The following is a 22,460-nucleotide window of genomic DNA, read 5'->3' on the forward strand; positions in this document are numbered from 1 at the left end:
GCAGCTCGGCTTCTTGTCCGACTCACTTGCTCCGCCTCCTTTTCCTCCTTCTTCTTCGTCCGTTACCCGGTCCGGTTTCCTGTTTTTCAAAACATTTACTTTTTTACATTCTGAAAACAGTAATCTCTATTTCACTTAAACGATAACAATAATAGTACATGGAACCAAAAATGTTTACAGTGGATGAGAACCACAACAACGGAAGTGACGAATCCATAACACTATCCTCCGTGGTAATGCTGCATAGTTGGAAGGTGCTTGAAGGTAGTTGTCTCTTCTCTATTGCGCACGTTGAAAATGGAGTGTGCTATTATTTAACTTGGCAATTTATGATTGCTTGCCTATATTATAAAAGTCAGGGGTAAGGTTAACCGGCAGGCCGAGGCAAAGACCGCTTCCAAATCCAGGTGGATTTTTCAATTGTTTAATCTCAAGTTGGATGTTTGTAGTGTCGTGTGGGGTCCTTTGAGGGCCAAATATATTTTCCTCTGGTTGAGGGTTTTTAATTTTAGGAATGAGTATTTTATGATTGATGGGGTTTGCTTATTTTTTACGGCATAGCCCATAGGGCAAAGCCGTCTAGAACAATGTTTGTCCGTCCGTCTGTATGTATGTATGTATGTCCCCTCAAATGTTTACCAATCAGAGCTGAGGATCTGGTCACATGACAGGGTAATGTGATTACGTCTGATGTCATTACAGCAGTATGGCGGCTGACTCTCCACACTCCGGTATTTTGATTCGAATTTGTTCAGGCCGAACATATCGTCAAACCTGTCACATAATCACAATCGCCATGCTCTACCTTTACGTTTTTCATTCTGTGTGAAACACAAAAAAACTGATTGTTAAAATCGCCATCAAATATCGAAAGCCATCGGCGTTACGTCTCTTGCAACAAAACGGTATGTATAGGCCTTAGGCTTTATGCCTACACCTTGGACTGCTTCGGACAAATTAAGCCCAGGTTTCTTAATACAGTAGTGTATCGTTTCAGTAGTATCGTTTTCATAATAGTAATATTAATAGTAATAGAGTAAATATTACCATAACACTTTAATCCCAATGTCGTGAATACAAAGTTAATGGATTGAAGCAGTGTATGGTTCATGATTCCAAGATAAGCGGTGTACGGACTAACAACCGCGGAAGTAAGGAATTCGCCTCGGTTTTTTGATGGCATGTTATTAACCCAACACTTGTGAGGTATATAGATTACTGTAGATCTTCCCTCGGTTCTGTAAGTAAAACTTACCTCACGGATGTCGGGATTCCTCCAGATATCTTTGTTTAATGTTATAAAACTAGCGACTGTTTAAAAAGCTAATCATATGCGTTTGTGGTTTATAATATTTTACAAGCCCGGCTATGTCGCTGTTAGACTTTCGGTCTTATTTTTTCAATTAATTTTTGGTGTTTGTTATCTCCACCGCCAAATGTTGACCGAAGTTATGTATTCACCACTATTTGTTTGTGTCTGTTTTTTTTTTGTTTTTTTTGTATACAACAACGACGTTCGTGTAAGAGCTAACATTAATGACAAAAACACAAACGGACACATAAGACAAAATAAAGGGAGCGGGAGACAAGATGTGGAGAGGGGGAAGCACACAAGTACAACATTTGAGAACAGGGACATCGGGAGATTTGTGGGAGGGAGGGGGTTTGTGGGGAGGAAGCGTGGGAAGGGAGGTGGGGGTGGGAGAGGTAAAAAAAAAAAAACACATGGACACAGCTAGGACTTCCAGGAAAGAAGTTGATATTTCAGAAAAGTGGATCTGGGGTGAATTAGGGGAGGTAGAAAAGATCAAGGTTTTGGATGTGGGGAAGATAGATGGTGGTGAACTGCTGGTTTAAAGACCTTGTGGGAGGAGTGGGATTGAAGAGCGTGGGAGTTTGTTCCAGAGACGGGAGAAAAGAGGAATGAAAGAGTGAAGGTGAGCAGAGAGCCTAGATTTTGGCAGTTTCACCAGAAGAGGATTGCTGGCAGATCTTGTGCGACCTGTAGGAGTATTTGGGGGACAGAGCACAGACAGGGCTGGGCAGCCTAAGCCAGAGAGGAGTCGGTAGAAGACAGACCACCAACTTGCCTGCGGGGAGTGAGTGAAAGACCCTCAGAGTTATCTTAATCGCGGGAGATTCCAATGATTCTGAAAGCTTTGGTTTCCACAGCGTGAAGCTGAGCTGGACGTGAGGCAGGAACACCAGCCCAGAAGGGAGAGCAGTATTCCATTGAGCTGCGGATGAAAGCCTTGTATGTGGTGAGGAGCTCAGGTGTGCCAAGGAAGGACTTCCCACGACGGAGGATGCCCAGTCGGCGACTGGCTTTGGAGGCCAGCTTGGAAATGTGGTTTTCCCAGGAAAGAGCATGGCAGATAGTGAGACCCAAAAGCTTGAGTGACAGAACTTCTTGGAGGGGATTGTTGAGAAAGTAGATGGGAGGGTTTTCCAGTCAGTCTTTTCGGAGAGACATCGTAAGAGTGTGAGAGTTGTCAGGGTTGAAAGACATGTTCCACTTGTTTGACCAGTCTGTGATTAGGTCCATGTCTGCAGAGTGTGAGGAGGCTGCAGACTGCCGATTTGAGGGATGAGGTATGTAGCGGCAGAGAGTGGAGTCAGCAAAGAGATAGAGAGGATTTTCCAGAGAGTCGGAGAGATCATTGCTGAAGACCAGAAAAAGCACAGGGCCCACAACACTGCCTTGGGGAATTCCAGCCTGAACATAAAGGGGCGATGAGAGAAATCTATTCAGGGCCACTCGTTGACTACGACCAGCGAGGAAGTCCGCAAGCCATGCGTGGAGATTTCCATGGATACCATAGGAGGAGAGTTTGGTGAGCAGAGCGGGGTGCCAGACCGTATCGAAGGCACGTGATATGTCATGGGAGACATCTCTAATTTAATAGATAGCTCTGTTTGTCTGTGAGCAAGACATCTCAAAAAGTTAGGATTTGGATGAAACTTGGTGGACAGGTTAGGTATGTGACCAGGACTAGTTTATTCGATTTTGGTGAAGATTCAGATGCTATAATTTGTTTCAAGTGATTCTTCACCATTGAGGATGGTACCAAAATTATATATTGCATGATTTTTCAAAAGGTTGTGGAGGAGTTATGACAAAACTAAGTGGATGAATTGCGTAGGTGACAAGAACAAACCAATTAGGTTTTGGTTGAGGTCCGGATCCAGATATGGCCTATCAGTGGGATGCAATACGTAAACTGTTCATCCTGGCAGAAGTTTGCTCTCTTCCGAGTGCTGTTCTATGTATTCCATGTTGTTAGCACTTTGATAAATTAGCAGGATATGTCAAAGGTGGTGCACTCACCTTAAGTTGTCTAGTCTGGGTTCAATGTCAAACTTGATTATAAACTGTTCCCATGTTGCCTCATTCACATTCAGAGCATTGTCTCTGAGTACAAGAATCTCTCTGATGGCTGTTGACCTGGGGACGAGAGTGAAGACCAGCTGGAGACGAGAGTGAAGACCAGCTGGGGACGAGAGTGAAGACCAGCTGGGGACGAGAGTGAAGACCAGCTGGGGACGAGAGTGAAGACCAGCTGGGGACGAGAGTGAAGACCAGCTGGGGACGAGAGTGAAGACCAGCTGGGGACGAGAGTGAAGACCAGCTGGGGACGAGAGTGAAGACCAGCTGGGGACGAGAGTGAAGACCAGCTGGGGACACGAGTGAAGACCAGCTGGGGACGAGAGTGAAGACCAGCTGGGGACGCGAGTGAAGACCAGCTGGGGACGCGAGTGAAGACCAGCTGGGGACGCGAGTGAAGACCAGCTGGGGACGCGAGTGAAGACCAGCTGGGGACGAGAGTGAAGACCAGCTGGGGACGTTGAGCTGGGGACGAGAGCGAAGACCAGCTGGTGACGACATGGGGACAAGAGTGAAGACCAGCTGGGAACTTTGACCTGGGAACAAGAGTGAAGACCAGCTGGGGCAGTTGATCTGGGGACGAGAGTGAAGACCAGCTGGGAACATTGACCTGGGGCAGAGAGTGAAGACCAGCTGGGGCCGTTGAGCTGGGGGCAGGAAGATGGCGTCTTTCACAAAGAGCAGGCAATGGGGCACAACCAAACTTCAGAAATTATGCAACAATCGAGCCAAATTTTTAATTGGTCCAATATGCAATCTATTAAGAAAAGTACTTGGCTTTGTTTGTTGCATTCATCACTGACAAAATGTGTGATTTTTGTCTCAAGGTAATAAATAGGTTTGCCTGTGTTGCATTCTCTTTTGAGACTCATGATTCTCATATCCCAGGTTCAAATCCCATATCCTGTGTTGGTTTGTCCATAGTCTCGTAATCCCCTTGTAATTCATGTAAAGGTACGGTCATTCCTTGTAATGTCTTTGTCCTCCATGCGATGTTCATACGAGCTTCACCGTGAGCTTTCGGCACTACTTTTTTTTTTCTTTTTTTTTTCTTGTAGTGAGGTACAGAATGCAGCTTTTAGTTCCTTTCAGTTTTAACCACAAACAAGGCATACAAATGGGGATAATGCATTTTGAGATGCAGGAAAAGGGCATAAGTTTAACGTTGGCTTTCATAATGCGGGCTCGCCGTGGGCTTTTGCATGTATTGATGGCAAGTTTTGGGTTTGAGCCAACTTGGATCGTGAGATGGTCTTCCTGTTAGGCTGTATAGTAATGCGATTTATGGCGCACTCAGTCCTTTTTGTGCCAAACTGATTTATTGTGATGGAAAGCGGAGGCAGAATGGTGCATTGATGTTGGTTAAAGCATTAGGAGATGCAACAACCTCCTCAACAAAGGCTAGGGACGATCGCATTCGTGAAAATGGATACCTTGTTGTACATCTAGTTTATATACCAAAGTAAATTTTTTGTCATTTGTAATGTTTTTGTAACCCTTGGTGGTGTTGCGTATTCCCTTGTCGATTTAAAACTTTCCCACAGTGACCCATGGGCTTTTCGAGGAGCTTGTGTAGGAAGCACATGTATGTATGATGAGGACATCATACTCACACCATGTATAATTTGACTTGTGTGTTTGTGGGTATTTATTTGTTTGTTTGACTTGTATGCACTCATAAACTGCAGGACAGAATGAGTTGAAATTTGGTGGTTGTACTTGTGTGTTATTTTGTTTTCATTCACCATGAATCGCTCGGTTCCACTCTGTGAGAAAATAATGAATATGACATGATTGCTTGGTGTGTTGGTGGCAAAATATGATAAAAACATCAACACCGAAGAAAGACCGTTTTCTTGATGGCGGAATACAAGTTAAGTGTACGGCAGTAGCTCTATTTCATTGGGTTTTTTTTTTTTTCCTCCTGATATTCTTTTTTTCTTCGCTCGTTCCTCATGTTCACCGTCTATCTTCATCTACAGTATCTGTATTTACAATTTGCATCACTTTTGACTTTCATCTCTTCACCTTTTTATATACTTGTTGCATTTCTCTGCCCATCTTGATTTCCTTTTCCTTTTCTCTCCCTACCTCTAAATTTACTTTGTGGACATAGATTATGTTCCATTAACAGAATAATGAGCTAAAATAAATCATCTAATCGTCATCTTGGATTCAGGGAAAGTTTGATAAAGTGCAAGAGACACAGTGTTAATCATATGCACACTGGGTGGGGCATAACATACGCGTCACTGTGCACGCCGCACCGCACTAGGTTCGGATATAGATAGACAAACTGTCATGTCGGTAATTCACAGGGAGGGTGATTCATCAGTGTGTGCCATCCGTCGAATAGGCAGTAAGCCGGGTGTCTTGTCTGTTAACATTAGTTGGTGTATGTTAAAAAATCCCATGGTGTCCTTCGCAAAGAGTAGGCGAGCTATCACCAGCATCCTGAACAAATTACCAATTAATGTCCTGACTACCTGCTGGGAAGGCAATGGCAAACCACCCAGTATCACCCTTGCCAAGCAGCCAAGGACCTGCCTTCAATCACAGCACACAGTCAATCAATCAATCTTCTGACTCTTTTCTTCATTCGCTCACAATTGTTCTCTTTTCAAATTCTCTACTCTTTTGAAGGTGTGCACATCCAGTAGGAATGGTTTGCCTTCATTTCTGTCTTTCACTTTCCTCCTTCCACTTTTTTTTCATATTTCTGTATTCTGTCACTACCTGTGTGTTTCTTCTAGTCACTCGCTCTGTACAAAAATGGACGCATTACACTTTTTGTTTTATTTTTAAAAATTCTTTGTACACAAAGTCGAGGCTCGTGCAAAAGCTAACACATTAAACACAAAAAACATAAACGGACACATAAAATATTGTTACGGAACCCAACGTCGGCCTCTGTTCCCTTTATCGAGGGGGGATTAATCCCCTCGTTTATGACTGGCCGACGTGGTCCCTGACGCTGCACAGCTACCTCCGAAAAGGCAGGTGCGCAACCCCGTTTGCGTCCACGGACAGATGTTAATTGCCGAGCGGTTTAACAACCGCGGCACGAACTATTAACAAGAACTAGAGCCGATTCTTGTACGTTGGCCAAATCGTGCCACAGGTTTTCAATGAGGGAAAAGACAAGGACGAAACGGATGTAAAGGAAAGAAGAACAAAAGTAGGAAATACAAATATGATTTATTACTAATATGTACACAATTAAAGAAACCAAGGAGAAGGAAGGATAATAAAATAAATACAGAAGGATGGAAGAACCAGAAGGACACAGTGCAAATATTAGCTTACCTACTGCAGTCTTACTTAAACCCAGGGACGAGACAAAAGACAGACTACAAGCACACTTACACGGGGGATGATGACGGGAATGGCAGGAGGTGGATGGCTGGCTGGAGGGAGAGGGAGAGGAAGGTTCAGCTGGACGCTGGCTGGAGCTTGATCCCGCACGGGACGTCAGGCTGGACCTCGACGGCCACCGATGCCACCGCAAACTGGTTCCCGCGTAGCAGCGGGTCGAAGCTGCGTGGTGGAGTCAAAGCTGCGTGGTGGAGTCAAAGCTGCGTGGTGGAGTCGAAGCTCATCTCTCTTGTGGGGGCGTTGCGTGACGGGCTCGCTCTCTGACGCATCTCTCTTGCAATCCTTCCCCACACCCTTTTAATAAGGCCCGTCGCGATCAAGCCGCGCCACGCCCGTGATGGTGTCTCACCAGCCCTGATTGGCTGGTGGGGGCTCGCTGGGCTCCACCTTCTCACGACGAGTGGAGGGCAATGCCCTTCTTCCCCGAGACGGAGCACATGGCCAATGGCGGCGAATGCTGAAAACCGCCCAATGCAGTTGGCAACGGAGGCTTTGGGAATGGAAGGGAGCTACCTTATGTCATCTGGTGCAATGCAGTGTCAACTAGTGGGAACAGAGCCTTAAACTAATACACATAATAAGGAGATAACTACTTAAGAGGGTATATGATTGGCTACGTGTATGTATATGGCTTAACTAGGAGGACGACCTTTGACCTTTACACACAACACGGAGGGTGATATTTACAACAATTCATTACACTTACAACAATACAAAAACACAACAATTCTCAAATCCACAACAATATATTATAAAGATTGCAGGAGACAAAAGGGGGAGAGGGGAAAGCACACAAGCACAACAACAGCAGAGAACAGGGACAGCGAGAGATCTGTGGAAGGTAGAGGGCTGGGGAGGAGAATGGGGTACACAGTATAAAACAAGTGGATACTCCTCGGAATTTCAGGAATGAGGTCGGAGATTGAAAAAGGTGTATTTGAGGTGTTTTAAAGGGGGTAGAAAAGATCAAGGTTTTGGATGGGGGAAGATAATAGATGGTGGTGAACAGCTGTTTTAAAGACCTGGAGGGAGGAGTGTGATTGAAGAGAGTGTGGGAGTTTATTCCAGAGGTGGGAGAAAAGAGGAATGAAAGAGTGAAGGTGAGCAGAGAGTCTTGATTTTGGCAATTTCACCATAAGAGGGTTGCTGGCAGATCTTGTGCTTCTTGAAGAAATATTTGGGGGACAGCTGGGTGAGCTCGCCTGGAGAGGAGTCGGTAGAAGAAAGAAAGATCACCAACCTGCCTGCGGTGAGAGTGAAAGGCCCTCAGAATCAGCTTCATCGTGGGAAATACCAACGATTCTGAAAGCATTGGATTAAACAGCGTGAAGCCGAGCTAGGTGTGAGGCAGGAGCACCAGTCCAGAGGGAAGAACAGTATTCCATTGAGCTGCGGATGAAAGCCTTGTATGTGGTGAGGAGCTCAGGTGTGCCAAGGAAGGACTTCACACGACGGAGGATGCCCAGTCGGCGACCGACTTTGGAGGCCAGCTTGGAAATGTGGGGTTCCCAGGAAAGATCATGGCAGATAGTGAGACCCAAAAGCTTGAGTGACAGAACTTATTTAAGAGGATTGATGAAAAAGTAGATGGGAGGGTTTTCTAGACTATCTTTTCGGAGGGACAAAGTGAGTGTGAGATTTGTCAGGATTGAAAGACATGTTCCACTTGTTTGCCCAGTCTGTGATTTTGTCCAGGTCTCCAGAGAGTGAGGAGGCTGCAGACTGCCGATCTGAGGGATGAGGAATGGAGTGGCAGAGAGTGGAGTCATCAGCAAAGAGACAGAGAGGATTTTCCAGAGTTGGAGAGATCATAAATGAAGACCAGAAAAATCACATAGGCCAGATCACTGCCTTGGGAAACTCCAGCCTGGACAGGAAGGGGAGATGAGAGAAAATTCCATTTAGAGCCACACATTGACTATGACAGGAGAGGAAGTCCATGAGCCATTCATGGAGGTTTCCATGGATACCATAGGAGGAGTGTTTGGTGAGCAGAGCGGGGTGCCAGACCGTATCGAAGGCACGAGATATGTCAAGGGAGACAGCTCTGATTTCCTGTTTGGCATTAAAGACCTACATCCATTGTTGAGACGGCAGAATCAGCATCTTCAGAGTAGAAAGACCTGGTCTGAATCCAATTTGATGATCAGAGATTGAGCCATTGGAGAAGAGGAAGGAATTTCATTTCGGAAGCAATGATGGATTCCATGACCTTGCTGATGATTGGGAGCAGGTTTTTATTTTTTTAAATCTTCACACACACAATTATATCAGGTTCTGTGTGCTGCGCTCAATGGAAACAAGATGGCTTCTAATTGCAAGTTGTCACGACCCTATATATAAGGAGTCTAGATGTGGGGGTGGGCACGGACACAAATTCTCTATGCCATATAGTGCCACCTGGTGGTGGTGTGAGGGTATTACAAGTCAGCTGTGGAGGAGACTTGCAATTTTGCACTTTAAGCATGGCATAATGCAAGTGCTTTGGTGACCTCTGCCAGAGGAATGATGGAGTGGTTGTTTCTAGTTCAGATAAATCATTGTAGCTTTACTTGAATTGTGAAGTAAAATGAGAGGCAACTGTCTGAATAGATAGTGTATGGGATTTGAATCTGCATTCCCAGCATCATGAGTCGTGCGTTCATGTGGTAGGGCCAACAGATGAAACCACTCCTGTCTGTCACTAAACAGGATATCTCTAAAAGTTATGGACGGATTCGGATGAAACCTGGTGGACAGGTTGTGTGACAAGGACGGATTGATTAGATTTTGGTGAAAATTTGGACAGGATAAAAACATTTTAACGTGCTTCTTCACCATTTAGAGATGGGGCCCAACAACGATGTATAGCACAATATCTCAAAAAGTTGTGGATGGATTATGACAAAACTTGGTGGATGAGTTGGGTAGATGACGAGAACAAGCGGATTCGATTTTGGTTCAGGTCCGAATCCAGATCCGGCCTATCAGTGGGATACAAAACGTAAATTGTGACCACAGGCTTTGTAAACTTTAGTGACCACAATAGTTCATGTCTTATAACTTATGTTGCATCAACTCGTTTTCGTAATCGGTGAAGGGCTGTTTGCACTGTGAGCTGTTATCGCTGCTCCTATGGCAGAGGAAGAGATTTGCATTCATGTTGAAGAGGGAGGTAGGATTTGTATGTTTGTATAAAACCTTTTTATGCCTCCACCGATGAAGTCGAAGGAGGCATTATGTTTTTGGGTTGTCCGGCTGTCTGTGTCTGTCTGTCTGTGTCTGTCTGTCTGTCTGTCTGTCTGTCCGTCCGTGCGTCCGTCAGCGATAGGTTTTCGTTACTGCCATAACTTGAGAACAGCTGAAGGGATCCAAATCAAACTTGGTGCAAGTATGTATAATGATGCATGAACTGATTAGATCATTAGGTCAAAGGTCACAGGTCCTGTTAGGTTAAAAATTATTTTACCGAGCTAACTTGGAAGCCAATGATGGGATTTTGACCAAACTTGGTAGAAATATGTATTATGATGCAAAGATGAACCGATTAAATTTCGGCGTTAAAGGTCAGAGGTTCCCTCTGACATGAATGAGTTTGTCCCATCAGATTTGGAAGTTTGGAGGTTGATCATGCCAGGTAAAATGTGATACTTGAGAAGAGCTGAAGGAATTTAAATCGAACTTGGTACAAGTAAGTATAATGATGTAATAATGTAGGCGGAGCCATATCTGTCGACGTTGCGAGGACGAAGTTGCGAGAGTGAAGAGTGCCATTGTGGTTCTTGATGTTTCAGCACCAATGGCCAAAGTGACCTTCTGTTTACCACTCCTTGTACGCAATGCAGGGTGGACCATTGGAACAATGAGAAAGAGCGCCTTGTGCTTGTGACCGAGCATTCTCTGCTCGTTTGCAAGTACGACTTTGTGGCTCTCCGATGTGCCTATGCACGACGCGTACCCTTCGCTGGCATCGACACCATCTCCACTGGCGAGTTTACATTCCCTCAAAAGTCTCTGCTCAAGTATGTGGTAGATTTTTTTTTGATTTTTTTGGTGAACGGCATTTTATTTGGGATATTTGTGGTCAATAATGTCTCCCTCCTACATTGATTTTGTACCACCTCGGTCATGATGAATTGTGGATTTCCAATAAGCTAAAAAAGGTAAAATACATCTGATAACTGTTGCTCTCTCTTCACTTTCTCCATCTCTGTTTTTTGGAAAAACAAGGCGAGCAGGTTTAGGCGTGCGTATCGAGTGGGACAACAACCGAGAACTGCCTTTTATAGCACGCTGGAACCCATGGTCATCACAACTGCCTTTTGTGACCTTCACAGCTCACCCATTAGCCAATGCAGACCCCAGCATGGTCAACCTGTGCAAGGTGTGCAGTTTTTTTGGAGGTGGATTTGTGTCATTGAAAATGGTAAATTGTTTTTAACTTTTTTATGCCTCCGCCTACGAAGGTGGCCGGAGGCATTATGTTTTCGGGTTGTCCGTATGTCTGTCCGTCCGTCCTTACAGGCTAAACCTAGTTTTTCTCAGCAACCACATATCTAATTGAGACAAAACTTTCAGGGTCGGAGTGACACCCATGCAGAATGTTTTTATGACAGTTAAGTCATGGGTCACTTGGTATGGCAGCCATTTTGGATTCAACTCAAATAATTTAAAAAAATATTTATTGGAAACCTCTTGATGGAAAAATTTGAAACTTGGCACATTGTCAGTACTCCCAATGGGGAACAAAATCATGTTAATGATGACATCAGCAGTGAAGTGGTATACCAGCAATTTGTGTTTTAATGGAATGCCTTATCATAAAAATCTGAAATTGCATTCACATGATCTATGACCCATTTGTATTGAAATATTAAATTTATGACATCTTAGGCTACATGGTTTGGCAGCCGTATTGGATTGAAGGGAAATATTAACTAATTATATCTCTGAAATTGCTCACCCTATCGATGCGAAATTTTACAAGTGTCATCCAACACCATTGTTGCATATAGTTAAAAAATTATGACGTCGTCGGTCACGTGATTTGGTAGCCATCTTGGATTCACAAACGAACCTTATCCGATCAACACAAAACCTCACAAACGTGATCCCCTACCCGTACATATGCAGAGTGTACATTTTTGATGTCATATGTCATGTGGTTTGGCGGCCATATTATCTTGAAAGGCGGTATTTAAAAATAAATCCGTTCTCCGAAAACGCTTCACCGATCGATGTGAAACCTGTCCTGTCTGGTAAAAATGTGATATCTCAAAACAGCTGAAGGTGTTTAAATCAAACTTGTTTATTTTTAGGACAGTGAACAAGGGCATCTACCCATTGTTACGGGCAGGGACTACGTGGAGACATATTGGCGACAGTCGCATTGCTCTAGTTTTTTTTTTTAATGTAAATGGACTCTGTCTTAATTGCTGTGGATCAAAAATATTGGATCGTTTTTTTGGTCGAGGTTTTGAATTTTCGAAGGTGGTTCAAATTTGGCCTGCACTGTTGTTTATACTCCTGCACAGTTGAACAATGGTACTTGCATTGCTATTAAAGATATTCTCGAGCTTTGGCACAACACATTTGGCCCATCAGAGGAGGAAGTTTTCAGATGACTTCAGTGTGTAGAATTTTGGAGGACATGTATGTGTAACCAGTGGTAACGTCATTTTTAATTGCCTCGTTTGTCACCGTCTTGGCCGCTTGCAAGATGCTCGCTAAGGGAACCAAGTGGAAGTCGCACAAGGTATCATCTGGATGTTAAGCGGGATGTGGTATAACTTCCCAACTTTTATTCTGCAATGTAGCCGGTCAGCTGTATTGTGCGAGAGCGAGCAGTGTAATTGAGGAACAAGAATAACACCTGTTTTCCCAGTGTGTACCCTGGATTAGAATAGGTACACCGTATCCCTGCATGTCGTAAGAGACGACTAAGAGGGTTGGCGTCAGGAAGGGCATCCGGCCATAAAAACATTGCCTCAAAAAGAGAACCATGACAATTACAACTACATATGGGCAGGGTACAGCCGGAAGTGGAGATCGGTTTCTGAGGTTTGGGACATGGAATGTAGGGACAATTACAGGGAGATCAGGAGAAGTGGTGGAAGTATTGGTCAAAAGAAGAGTGGACATATGTTGTGTGCAAGAGACGAGATGGAAGGGACGTGGTGTGAGAATGGTGAAGGGTAGGAAGGGACAGAAATACAAGTTTGTGTGGCAAGGGTGCCCGGAGGGCTTGAATGGTGTTGGTGTCCTGTTTTCTGAGGAGTTTGTAGACAGTGTGGTGAGTGTGACTAGAGTGAGTGATAGGTTAATGATGGTGAAAATGATGATTGGAAAGCTCTTGGTGAACGTCATCTTGGGATATGCTCCGCAGGTTGGTCAGAGCGATGAAGAGAAGGACAGGTTCTGGTGTGTGATAGAGAAGCTGATAGAAAACGTGAAAGATGATGAACTTGTTGTGGTAGGAGGAGACCTAAATGGACATGTGGGGAGGAGTATGGATGCTTTTGAGAGAGTTCATGGGGGTTACGGATATGGTGTGAGAAATGGAGAAGGTGAAAGGATTTTGGAGTTTGCTGATGGAGCTGATTTGTTGATTTGTAATACTCAGTTCCAGAAAGAGGATAATAAGCTTGTTACATACACGTCAGGTGGGTCGACGACAACCGTTGACTACCTGATGGTGCGTCGGCAAGATAGGGGGCACCTCCGGGACACAAAGGTGATCCCGGGGGAGGAGGCTGTTTCACAGCACCACTTGGTTGTCTGCGACATAAGGGTGAAAGGTGCGAGGAGAGCTCGGCAGGTGAAGTACCAACCGAGAATGAAGGTGTGGAGGTTGAAAGAGGTGACAGTAAGGGAGGCATTAAAAGAGAGGCTAAGTAGGGTAGAGGATGATGTGGTTGAGCTTGAAAGTGGTTGGATGTCAATGAAAGCTAGTCTGTTGGGAGCCGTTGGTGAGGTACGTGGATGGACAAAAGGACCACCGAGGCACTCGGAAACATGGTGGTGGGATGATGAAGTTGGAAAGAGGATTGACGAGAAGAGGAAGAAGTTCAAGGAGTGGCAGAAGGCGAAGGGTACGGGAGCAGAAACAGCAGAGCATGAAAGTTATAAGGCAGCCAAGAAGGCTGCAAAGAAAGAGGTAGCAAAGGCGCAGGAGGCATGTAGGAAAATGTTCGGAGAACGCTTGGATTCGGAAGAGGGTCAGAGAGCAGTATTCAGGATTGCAAAGCAGATAGCGAAAGAGAGGTGTGATGTGATGGGGGTGAGTTGCTTGAAGGATGAAGTGGGACAAATCGTTGTGGACCCAGATGGAATTAAAGGAAGATGGAAAAGATATATGGAAATGCTGTTGAATACAGAGAATGCATGGGATGGCAACATAGAGAGTAACCCAGTTTTAGGACCGGCAGAGAAGATAACTGAGAAGGAAGTTGAGGAAGCGATAAAAGCAATGAAGAGTAGAAAAGCGGGAGGGCCGACGGGACTTGTGGGAGATATGTTGAAGGCAGCAGGAAGTTGGGGTGTGAAGAGAATGACAGAGATCTGTAATCTGGTGGTGAAAGAAGGCCGCATTCCAGTGGATTGGGAACTCAGTACCCTCGTCCCTCTATACAAGGGGAAAGGTGACCCTCTGGAGTGTGGCTCGTACCGAGCGATAAAGTTATTGGAGCATGGAATGAAGGTATTGGAAAGGGTGTTGGAGAGGCGGATAAGGAAGAAAGTGAAGATCGACGAAATGCAGTTTGGATTTATGCCAGGAAGAGGAACGACAGACGCGCTTTTCATTGTGAGGCAGTTGCAGGAGAAGTACATGGAGAAGAGGAAGAAGTTGTTTCTTGGGTTTGTTGATCTGGAGAAAGCATTCGATAGGGTTCCACGCAAAGTATTGACATGGGCATTGAGGAAGTTAGGAGTGGAGGAATGGTTGATCAGAGTCGTGATGGCAATGTACAAAAGAGCGCGCACAGCTGTAAGGACGAAGGACGGGAACAGTGGTGAGTTTGAGGTGAAGGTGGGAGTGCATCAGGGATCGGTACTAAGTCAACTACTATTTGTTGCTGTGATGGAGGTGCTGGCTCAGAACGTAAAGGAGGGTTTACCGTGGGAGTTGTTGTATGCAGATGATCTGGTGTTGATTGCGGAAAGTATGGATGGACTGAAGGAAAAGATGAACAAGTGGAAGTAATGTATGGAGACAAAAGGTCTGAAGGTGAATATCGGAAAGATGAAGGTGATGGCAAGTGGTAAAGCATGTGGTGAGGTGGAAAGAACTGGGAAGTGGCCCTGTGCTGTGTGTAGGAAGGGTGTTGGAGTGAACTCCATTCAATGTGCGCTGAGTGGGTTCATCAAAAATGTAGTGGTCTGAGAAGGTCATTAACCAGTGTGGCAGCTACATTCAAATGTAAGGTGTGAACAGAGGGAGCTGCAGATGGAGGAAATGTTGAGTTGGATCTTGGAGACGGCGTGAAGCTGGAAGGTGTGAAAACATTTTGCTACCTCGGAGACATGCAGAATGGAGAAGGTGGATCAGACTCGGCAACGGTTGCTAGAGTGAGATGTGCATGGAAGAAGTTTCGGGAACTGAGTGGCGTGCTGACGAGGAGGGGAGTGTCGTTGAAGCTGAAGGGAAAGGTGTATGCTGCATGTGTGAGAAGTGTTATGATTTATGGGAGCGAGACATGGGTAATGAACGTAGAGCAGCAACGAAGGTTGGAAAGGGTAGAAATGCGAATGGTTCGACGGATGTGCGGAGTATCGTTGAGAGAGAGGAAGACAAATGATGAATTGCGAAAGATGATGGGAATAGAGCCTGTGATTGATGCTGTGAAGATGAACAGGTTGAGATGGTTTGGTCATGTGTTGAGGAAGGATGAAAGTGACTGGTTGAGAAGAGTGATGGAAATGAATGTAGAAGGAAGTAGAGGACGGGGAAGACCGAGAAAGACTTGGCTAAAGATGGTGGAAGAAGAAATGCGGGCAAGGGGGTTAACAAGGAGAGATGCAGAAAATAGGGCAATATGGAGAAGATTGTCATGGGGACCGCAAGGCTAACCCCCGCTCCAGTAGGGAAAATGGCCTTTAAAATGCATGTTTGTGTGTTGCTTTAATAACACTATTTGGCAGGATCAGACTGCTTCCTTATTGGTAGCTTAAACGTGTCACAGTACTACTGTGTATTTCTGTTTCTCCTGTCTTCAAGGAAATCAAAATACAGAATCCCTTCAATATTTCCCAAACGAATTCCATCACCACATCGGCAGAATGCTAAGTTTTGAATTTATTCACTGGTGACGTAGGGTGGTGCCATGCTTGCCTTCTCTTGATTGTAGTGTGTGGTGGTGTACCTGAGTTTTGTCATATGTGACAAATTACTTCAAGAATTGTTGCCATGTTGACTGAATTGAGCTGACATCTCTACAAACCGAGTATCGATTTGCTTTTTGGTCAGAGAGTAGCTTTGTTTGAGAAAGTTGTTGATTTGCTTACCGAAAGTAGCTTTCTTGTGTTCTATTGGTTTGAGACCAGGTAATGATATTATGATGATTATAGTGATTATATGACTCTATCAACCGTTGTTGCCCCCACCCTCCATGTGAAAACCCAGTTGGATTCCTTCCGAGACGAGCTCATTAGCGGTGTGAAGGCCACACAGCGAGACAGCCCCTCTGCTGGCATCCTTGTTCTTGAAAAGCCGCTGCCCATCGATGCTTACGTTGGTCTCGTTGCTGCCATCAACAACCAGGGCCGGCTCGGCTATGCCATGGCACGGGGGCCTGTCGGTTTTTAATTAAATAACTCTCCCAACTTTACTGTTTTAGTTTCGCTGTTTTAAATGGGGAATGACCGCGTGATGCATGGTTGGATTTTTTTTTTCCCATCATTTTCATCCGTCAACAGACCATCGTAGTTGGTGTGTTATTCTTCTTCTTGCTTTTGGAATTACCTGTTTATGAATGCAGAATCGGGTTGCGCGTTTACCTTGGAACAATACGTGCAGCAGCACTTGGTTCACCCCCAAGAAATGTTGAACCACACTGGACTCGAACTCACTATGCAGACATTTGTTTATAGTCTTTTAATTTTGCACCCACTTTATTATTATTTTTAATTATTTTTCGAGAGTTTTGTCTCACACTGTGTGGTTATTTTTATTGTTCTTTTTCACAATAACCCAGGTTATACCTGCTGCTTTTTTTCCTCGTGATACAGTTCATCGATGTTAAAGTAGTGCAGTTTTTTGTGGGTTTCGTGTGTGCTAGCGCTGGTTCATCAGCCATGTTTAACGGTCGACAGACTACACGTGGCATAAGGTTTAGCTTCTTTTTATGGTGTTATTGTTTGAATACTGCAGCTGTGAATGGGATTTGTTTTCGGGTTCGTGTTGGATTGATTGCAAATGGGAGCATTTCTGACTCGCTCAAAATATCATCCTTAGCAGCGAACGTGAGACGAGTGAGGGTGGTGAGGTTTTTGGAGTGATGCGTGGGTGGGCCTTGGCCGGTGGAGAATTTTGTTGTAAACAAGAAGTGCGTGATATTTTTGGAGAGCTCTGAAATGCATGCATTCTGCACATAACACGAGCATGCCACGCGCTTTTTACAGCCATCCGGTGCATCGCTTTGGGGGAAGGAGGGGTGGGGGCGAGGAATTGCATTCTCTTGGTTGAGAAACAAATGAGGACAAATGATGGCTTGAGTGGAGATGTCTGCACTTAAAGTAGGTGCCAGGAGCAATTAATCGAGCACTACTACGAAATACTTTCTTGCAACATTTAGCTGTCGTTCTTTTGTAGACATGAACTTAGCAGTGGCTGAAAACAGCAGACTGGCTACAGTGGCCCGTAACGTGGATCTCTGCGTCCCTTGTTTACCGTTACATAAGATCAATGTTTGCAACTATTTGGTCGTAGTGTTTTGATCATATATCGATGATCCATTTGATTTCGCATTCCTGAAAGCCTCGTTTGAAATCCAGAAGGGATTGAGCTATGGCATCATGGAAGGGAGTTTAGTCATGGCGTGTGTGGTACAGGAAGTATTATCCAATTTAGGGAAAAGCAACTTCAGACTATTTTGTGATTGTATCGATGGCTGCTAGAAACTGAGTCCTGATATTTTCATAATTGTCAGTTGTAAAGAACCTGTTTACATCAATACTCAATTGCCAATGTGATGATTGATGGAGATGGGAAGCACTTCATAATAGGTCATTCTTAATCAGCTTATTTTGTTTTTGTGCAAGGTTCATCGGAGAGATTTTTTTCCCAAATTACATGAAGAATGAAGAGGACTTTGGGACATACTAGACAACTCAAGGTGTGCGTATGCATGCGTGCGTGCGTTCGTTCCTTCTCATATGCTTGGGACACAGCAGAATAAGGCAAGTGCTCTGACTGGAGCATCAGCCAGGCTGTCATACATTTGAAAGCACCAAGTCCAGGAAAATGCATTTTGACAAACCTCATGGAAATCATCAAAATAATTAATTTATGGGTGCACTCATGGCAGTGTGTTGCAACAATGAGTATCGTGACTCTCGGAGGGACGTTCAACCAGGTGGCCCAGCTACATTTGATGGTGGACTTTAACAATTCCACAGTGCCTTTAGGAAATAGCAGGCCATTGTGTGCCAGACCTTGAGCAATTCCTACCCTAACGCACAGGAGTACTGCATCAGCGGCACAGCCGAGCCTCAGTAATGATGCAGTGGAACCAATTCCTATTCAAATCTCAGGCCAATATGTATTCGCTTTAAGAGGAAGCCTTGCACTCCTGGAGAAGATGCCAGTTGGAGAGCATTTTGGCATTCATTGACCGCCATACGTTATGAGTCTCAAGTAACATTTGATAGTCGTTGAGCTGCAAGTGTCTGGGAAATCGGAGAAAAAAGAAACGCTTCCATTTGACCCCCTATATTTGTCTGAATACGAGTTGGAATCTGGACAATTTCTTAATTTAACCTGCTTTCCAAAGGTGAGCTGTAGATATGTTGGTGAGTTGGATTATAGTCACACAACTCGCTTGTGTTCTCTAATTCTGCAGCAGCAGTCTCTTATTGCATTCTGCTCATACTTTAGTGCAGTATTGTGCTTTCACTCTTGGCAAGCCTTCCTCCTTCCCTGGCCTTGCCCTCATTTTGAGCCCATGTCGTTTGAAAGAATGTCTGACAGATTTAACATGTCTTGACAAGAGAGCAAGCTGTCATTCTCATCTGCCGAGCATGGTTTTACACTTGAATATTTGTTTCTTTATATCGGACTTGTGCAATGTTTTTAATGCTTCTGGATTCTGAGTTCCTAAGCCTGCGCTGCAGTCTCCTTTGCCTGCCTGCTCTGTCGCAGGTTGTTGAACTGCTTTTAAAAAACTGGTACTTCCACATCCACCCATCTTTCTCACACATGACAACAGCTTCGTCAGATGCCCCATGAAGGGAGATTTAGCCTCTGGAACCCGGGTTGTCGTGCTGAAAATTGAATCTGAACACACCTTGGTAACGTAATCCGAATCGTAATCTTCTCGTGTATGACAAACAGATGTCCCACCTGCCAGCAACCGAAGCCTTTTACCATGCAGTTGAGAGTTGGACTGAACGTGTTATCGACAAAGTGAAACTCTGAGGAAGGAAAACTTTCATGCCGCAATCGAAAACGACTGATGTTTAGTAGATGTGATTTGTCTTGGTCATAGCCGACCTTTTTGTTGTGGTAACTGAAATCCTGTAGCCCATTTTGGCCTAGATCGGTTTCGATTTTTATTTGTCTTTTTATTTGGAATGACAATGACAAAATGCAGTAATAACTCGAATTTATTTTGCCTCAAGCAAGGAATAAGCTGGATTGAAATGTATTTTGTGTGAGTTCATATTAATTTAAGTTCATATCAAGTTCATATTAAGTTCATATTCAGTCTGCCAAGCATATAGATGGTTGACGCATTGGCTGATACTTCTTTTCTTCATCAGATGTGCGTATGATAGCACAGCTAGAGGCTTTATTTCTGTTCAACAAAACTGGTCCAAGTAATTTGGAGGAAAAAAAAGTTCTTATTATTGATGCAGCTGAGCTAAAGATCAATTGGGATTGTGATGGACAAGGTGGAACAATGCATGCAACTTCAATGCAAAACTGATTTGATTGTTCGACAAGGGTCGTCATACTTTGCGCGTCCATCGTGTGTGCTTATATGGAAGGTGTGCGTTGCATACACCAAGGGAAATTGTGACGTGTGCTTGTGTGACGCGTACAAGGGAAGTTGAGTTACGCTTGTAATAAAATGGTGTGAACGGTATTGAAGGAACCACGTGGGGATTTGACCGTAGAGTAAAACAGTGGAGGGAGTGCGTAACAGCATGGCTTTTAAAATATCATATTGGCCATTTTACATTAACGACTGCTTGCAGTGTTGGCTTCTGGTGCGGCATGGACTGAAGCCTTGTGTTGTGCCCATGGAGGCCTATATTGGAGGGTTATTGTACGAGATGCTTTGCCTGGGTCGTGTTTGCGCTTTCCGAGGAGTGATACGGCTGATGAATGCTGTGCCAATACATTCTGCATTCACATCTACACAAGTGTGCTTGAAGATACAAACTGCATATTACAAAAGTTGCCATGTAGGTTTTAGTGGGATGTGGGTGGGAGAGGGCGGCTGGCAGGGGGTAGTTTTGTCTAATGTATTGTTAATAAAATTCTAGACTAGGTGTTTCTTATTTTTGGTAACTCTTGGCTGTTAACATTTCTTTTGAATGCACAGTTTTTATTAAAGACCCAAGAGTTGGTGACTTTCTTTATTTGTAAGGACTTTTATGTTAGGGGACCCATGATACCTTAAGGTACAAAGATGGTTGTCGGGTGGAGGATGATAGAATTCTTTTTGTTGAAATACAGATTAAAGGTGCATTTATGCAAAGACCTTACATTGTGGAACATGTGGTCAATGTTATGGCCTGCATAGGTGCACCATACATATCCTGAAACCATTTATGTGCTCGGAGCTTCTTCACAAGAGCGCAACTGCATACACTGCTTCCCCTTGGTGTCTGTAAACCCATGTCATTTTGTGCTGCAGTTCACAAAATATGCAATTCGTGACCTGTCTGGGCCTTCACTTTACGGCGTGACGACAGGAAGTAGCATTGCACACCTACATATAATTGTAGAATGATGTTGAGAAGCTGCTGTGTATGCAAAGTCGTGTTGGCTTAACGGTTAAGGTGGCTGGCTTAAGATCTTCAGGTCTTGAGTTTAAGCCCCTGTCATGCCGTTGAAATAACACCAGGTGGGTTGACTCAGCCTGTCATCCTTCCAAGGTTGGCAAAATGAGTACCAGCTTACTGGGGTAATAAGCCATTCGAGTATCCTGTGTCGGAGTGGCGACCCGTTCAGGATTGTTCTCATTATTTAATGAAACTGCCTCGACAGCCCAATGCGCCTCACAGCGTAAAAGGAATGGTTATTATTACTGCCAACACGTTAACTTCTGTGTATGTATACAAGTGCCAGCTGCTGTATGTCATCTTCCAGTCTTTGATTTCCATCTTTTGATTTATTTTGTTGTACTTTGCATGTGCTCAATGTGCTGAATTTTTTTGTGTGACAAACTAGCTTCTAGTGGGGTTTGCTACCAATTATTTTGCACTGACCTCTTCCTAATAAAGCCTTTGCTATTAATCTATTTTTGTTTGGAAATTTCTCACTTTTGTTTACAATTGCAGCAGAGAGACCTCTGGTGAAACTGCCAAAATCAAGACTCTCTGCTCACCTTCACTCTTTCATTCCTCTTTTCTCCCGCCTCTGGAACAAACTCCCTCACTCTCTTCAATCCCACTCCTCCCTCCAGGTCTTTAAAACAGCTGCTCACCACCATCTCTTATTTTCCCCCCATATAAAACCTTGATCTTTTCTATCCCTGTTAATTCACCCCAGATACATTTTTCTGAAATACCAATTTCTTTCCTGGAAGTCTTCGCTGTGTCCGTTTTTTTTGTTGTTTTTTTTTAAATTACCTCTCCCACTCCCCAAGCCCTCTCCCTCCCACAGATCTCCCGATATCCCTGCTCTCAAATGTTGTACTTGTTTGCTTCCCCCTCTCCCCATTTTGTCTCCCGCTCCCTTTATTTCGTCTTATGTGTCCGTTTTTTTTTTTGTCATTAATGTTAGCTGTTACACGAGCCTCGATCTTATATGCGCAAAAAAAGGAATGTTTACTGTGTCAGATATCGAAGCTGACTCATGATGGTGCCTTGATGGACACCAGCCTGTAAAGGTAAGAGCAGCGGAATGCGTGTCCAGACCCATGTTCTACTCGTGTGCTTGAAGGAAAACCTAGTTTGGCAACGAGAGGTTCCTTGATGTTCACCAAACTTTCGTCAAAAGCAGAGCTACATGTCAGACTGTCAAATGCTTGAGAAATGTCCCGAGAGCCTGTCCTGACCTCTGGCTTGAGGTGCAGAGCATCTACCCGTTGTTGAGTTGTCGTCTATGGTGGAATAACGAGGAGGAAGCATTATTGGCAGCTTGTGATAAGGAATTTAAGAAGAGATTTAATAACTAAACTGTGATAAATCCGAAATAATCATCATTGGCCCAAAAACGCTCACCAAATCCACCCACAACTTCACCCTCAACATCGACGGTATCCCAGTATCCACCTCCCCTCACATCCGGAATCTTGGCATCATCTTTGACCAAACCCTCTCCTTCGACAAA

At 44.4% G+C, this 22,460-nt stretch overlaps 1 protein-coding gene across 1 annotated transcript in view; it reads left to right on the top strand.

Annotated features, from left to right (window-relative positions):
• The window catches only part of LOC137425052 (tumor protein p63-regulated gene 1-like protein), a 34,317-nt gene extending 12,891 nt beyond the window's left edge, over positions 1-21,426 (top strand). Inside the window, exons 3-5 of the mRNA XM_068113057.2 lie at positions 10,585-10,761; positions 10,970-11,123; positions 16,362-21,426. Of these exons, the coding sequence (XP_067969158.1) occupies positions 10,585-10,761; positions 10,970-11,123; positions 16,362-16,544 (514 nt within the window). The 3' untranslated portion in view covers positions 16,545-21,426. The remainder of the gene's footprint in view (positions 1-10,584; positions 10,762-10,969; positions 11,124-16,361) is intronic.
• The last annotated feature ends 1,034 nt before the right edge of the window (positions 21,427-22,460 follow it).

Source organism: Myxine glutinosa, chromosome 4 (genome assembly GCF_964187855.1).
Source record: "Myxine glutinosa chromosome 4, kmMyxGlut1.1, whole genome shotgun sequence".
Classification (NCBI taxonomy): Eukaryota; Metazoa; Chordata; class Myxini; order Myxiniformes; family Myxinidae; genus Myxine; species Myxine glutinosa.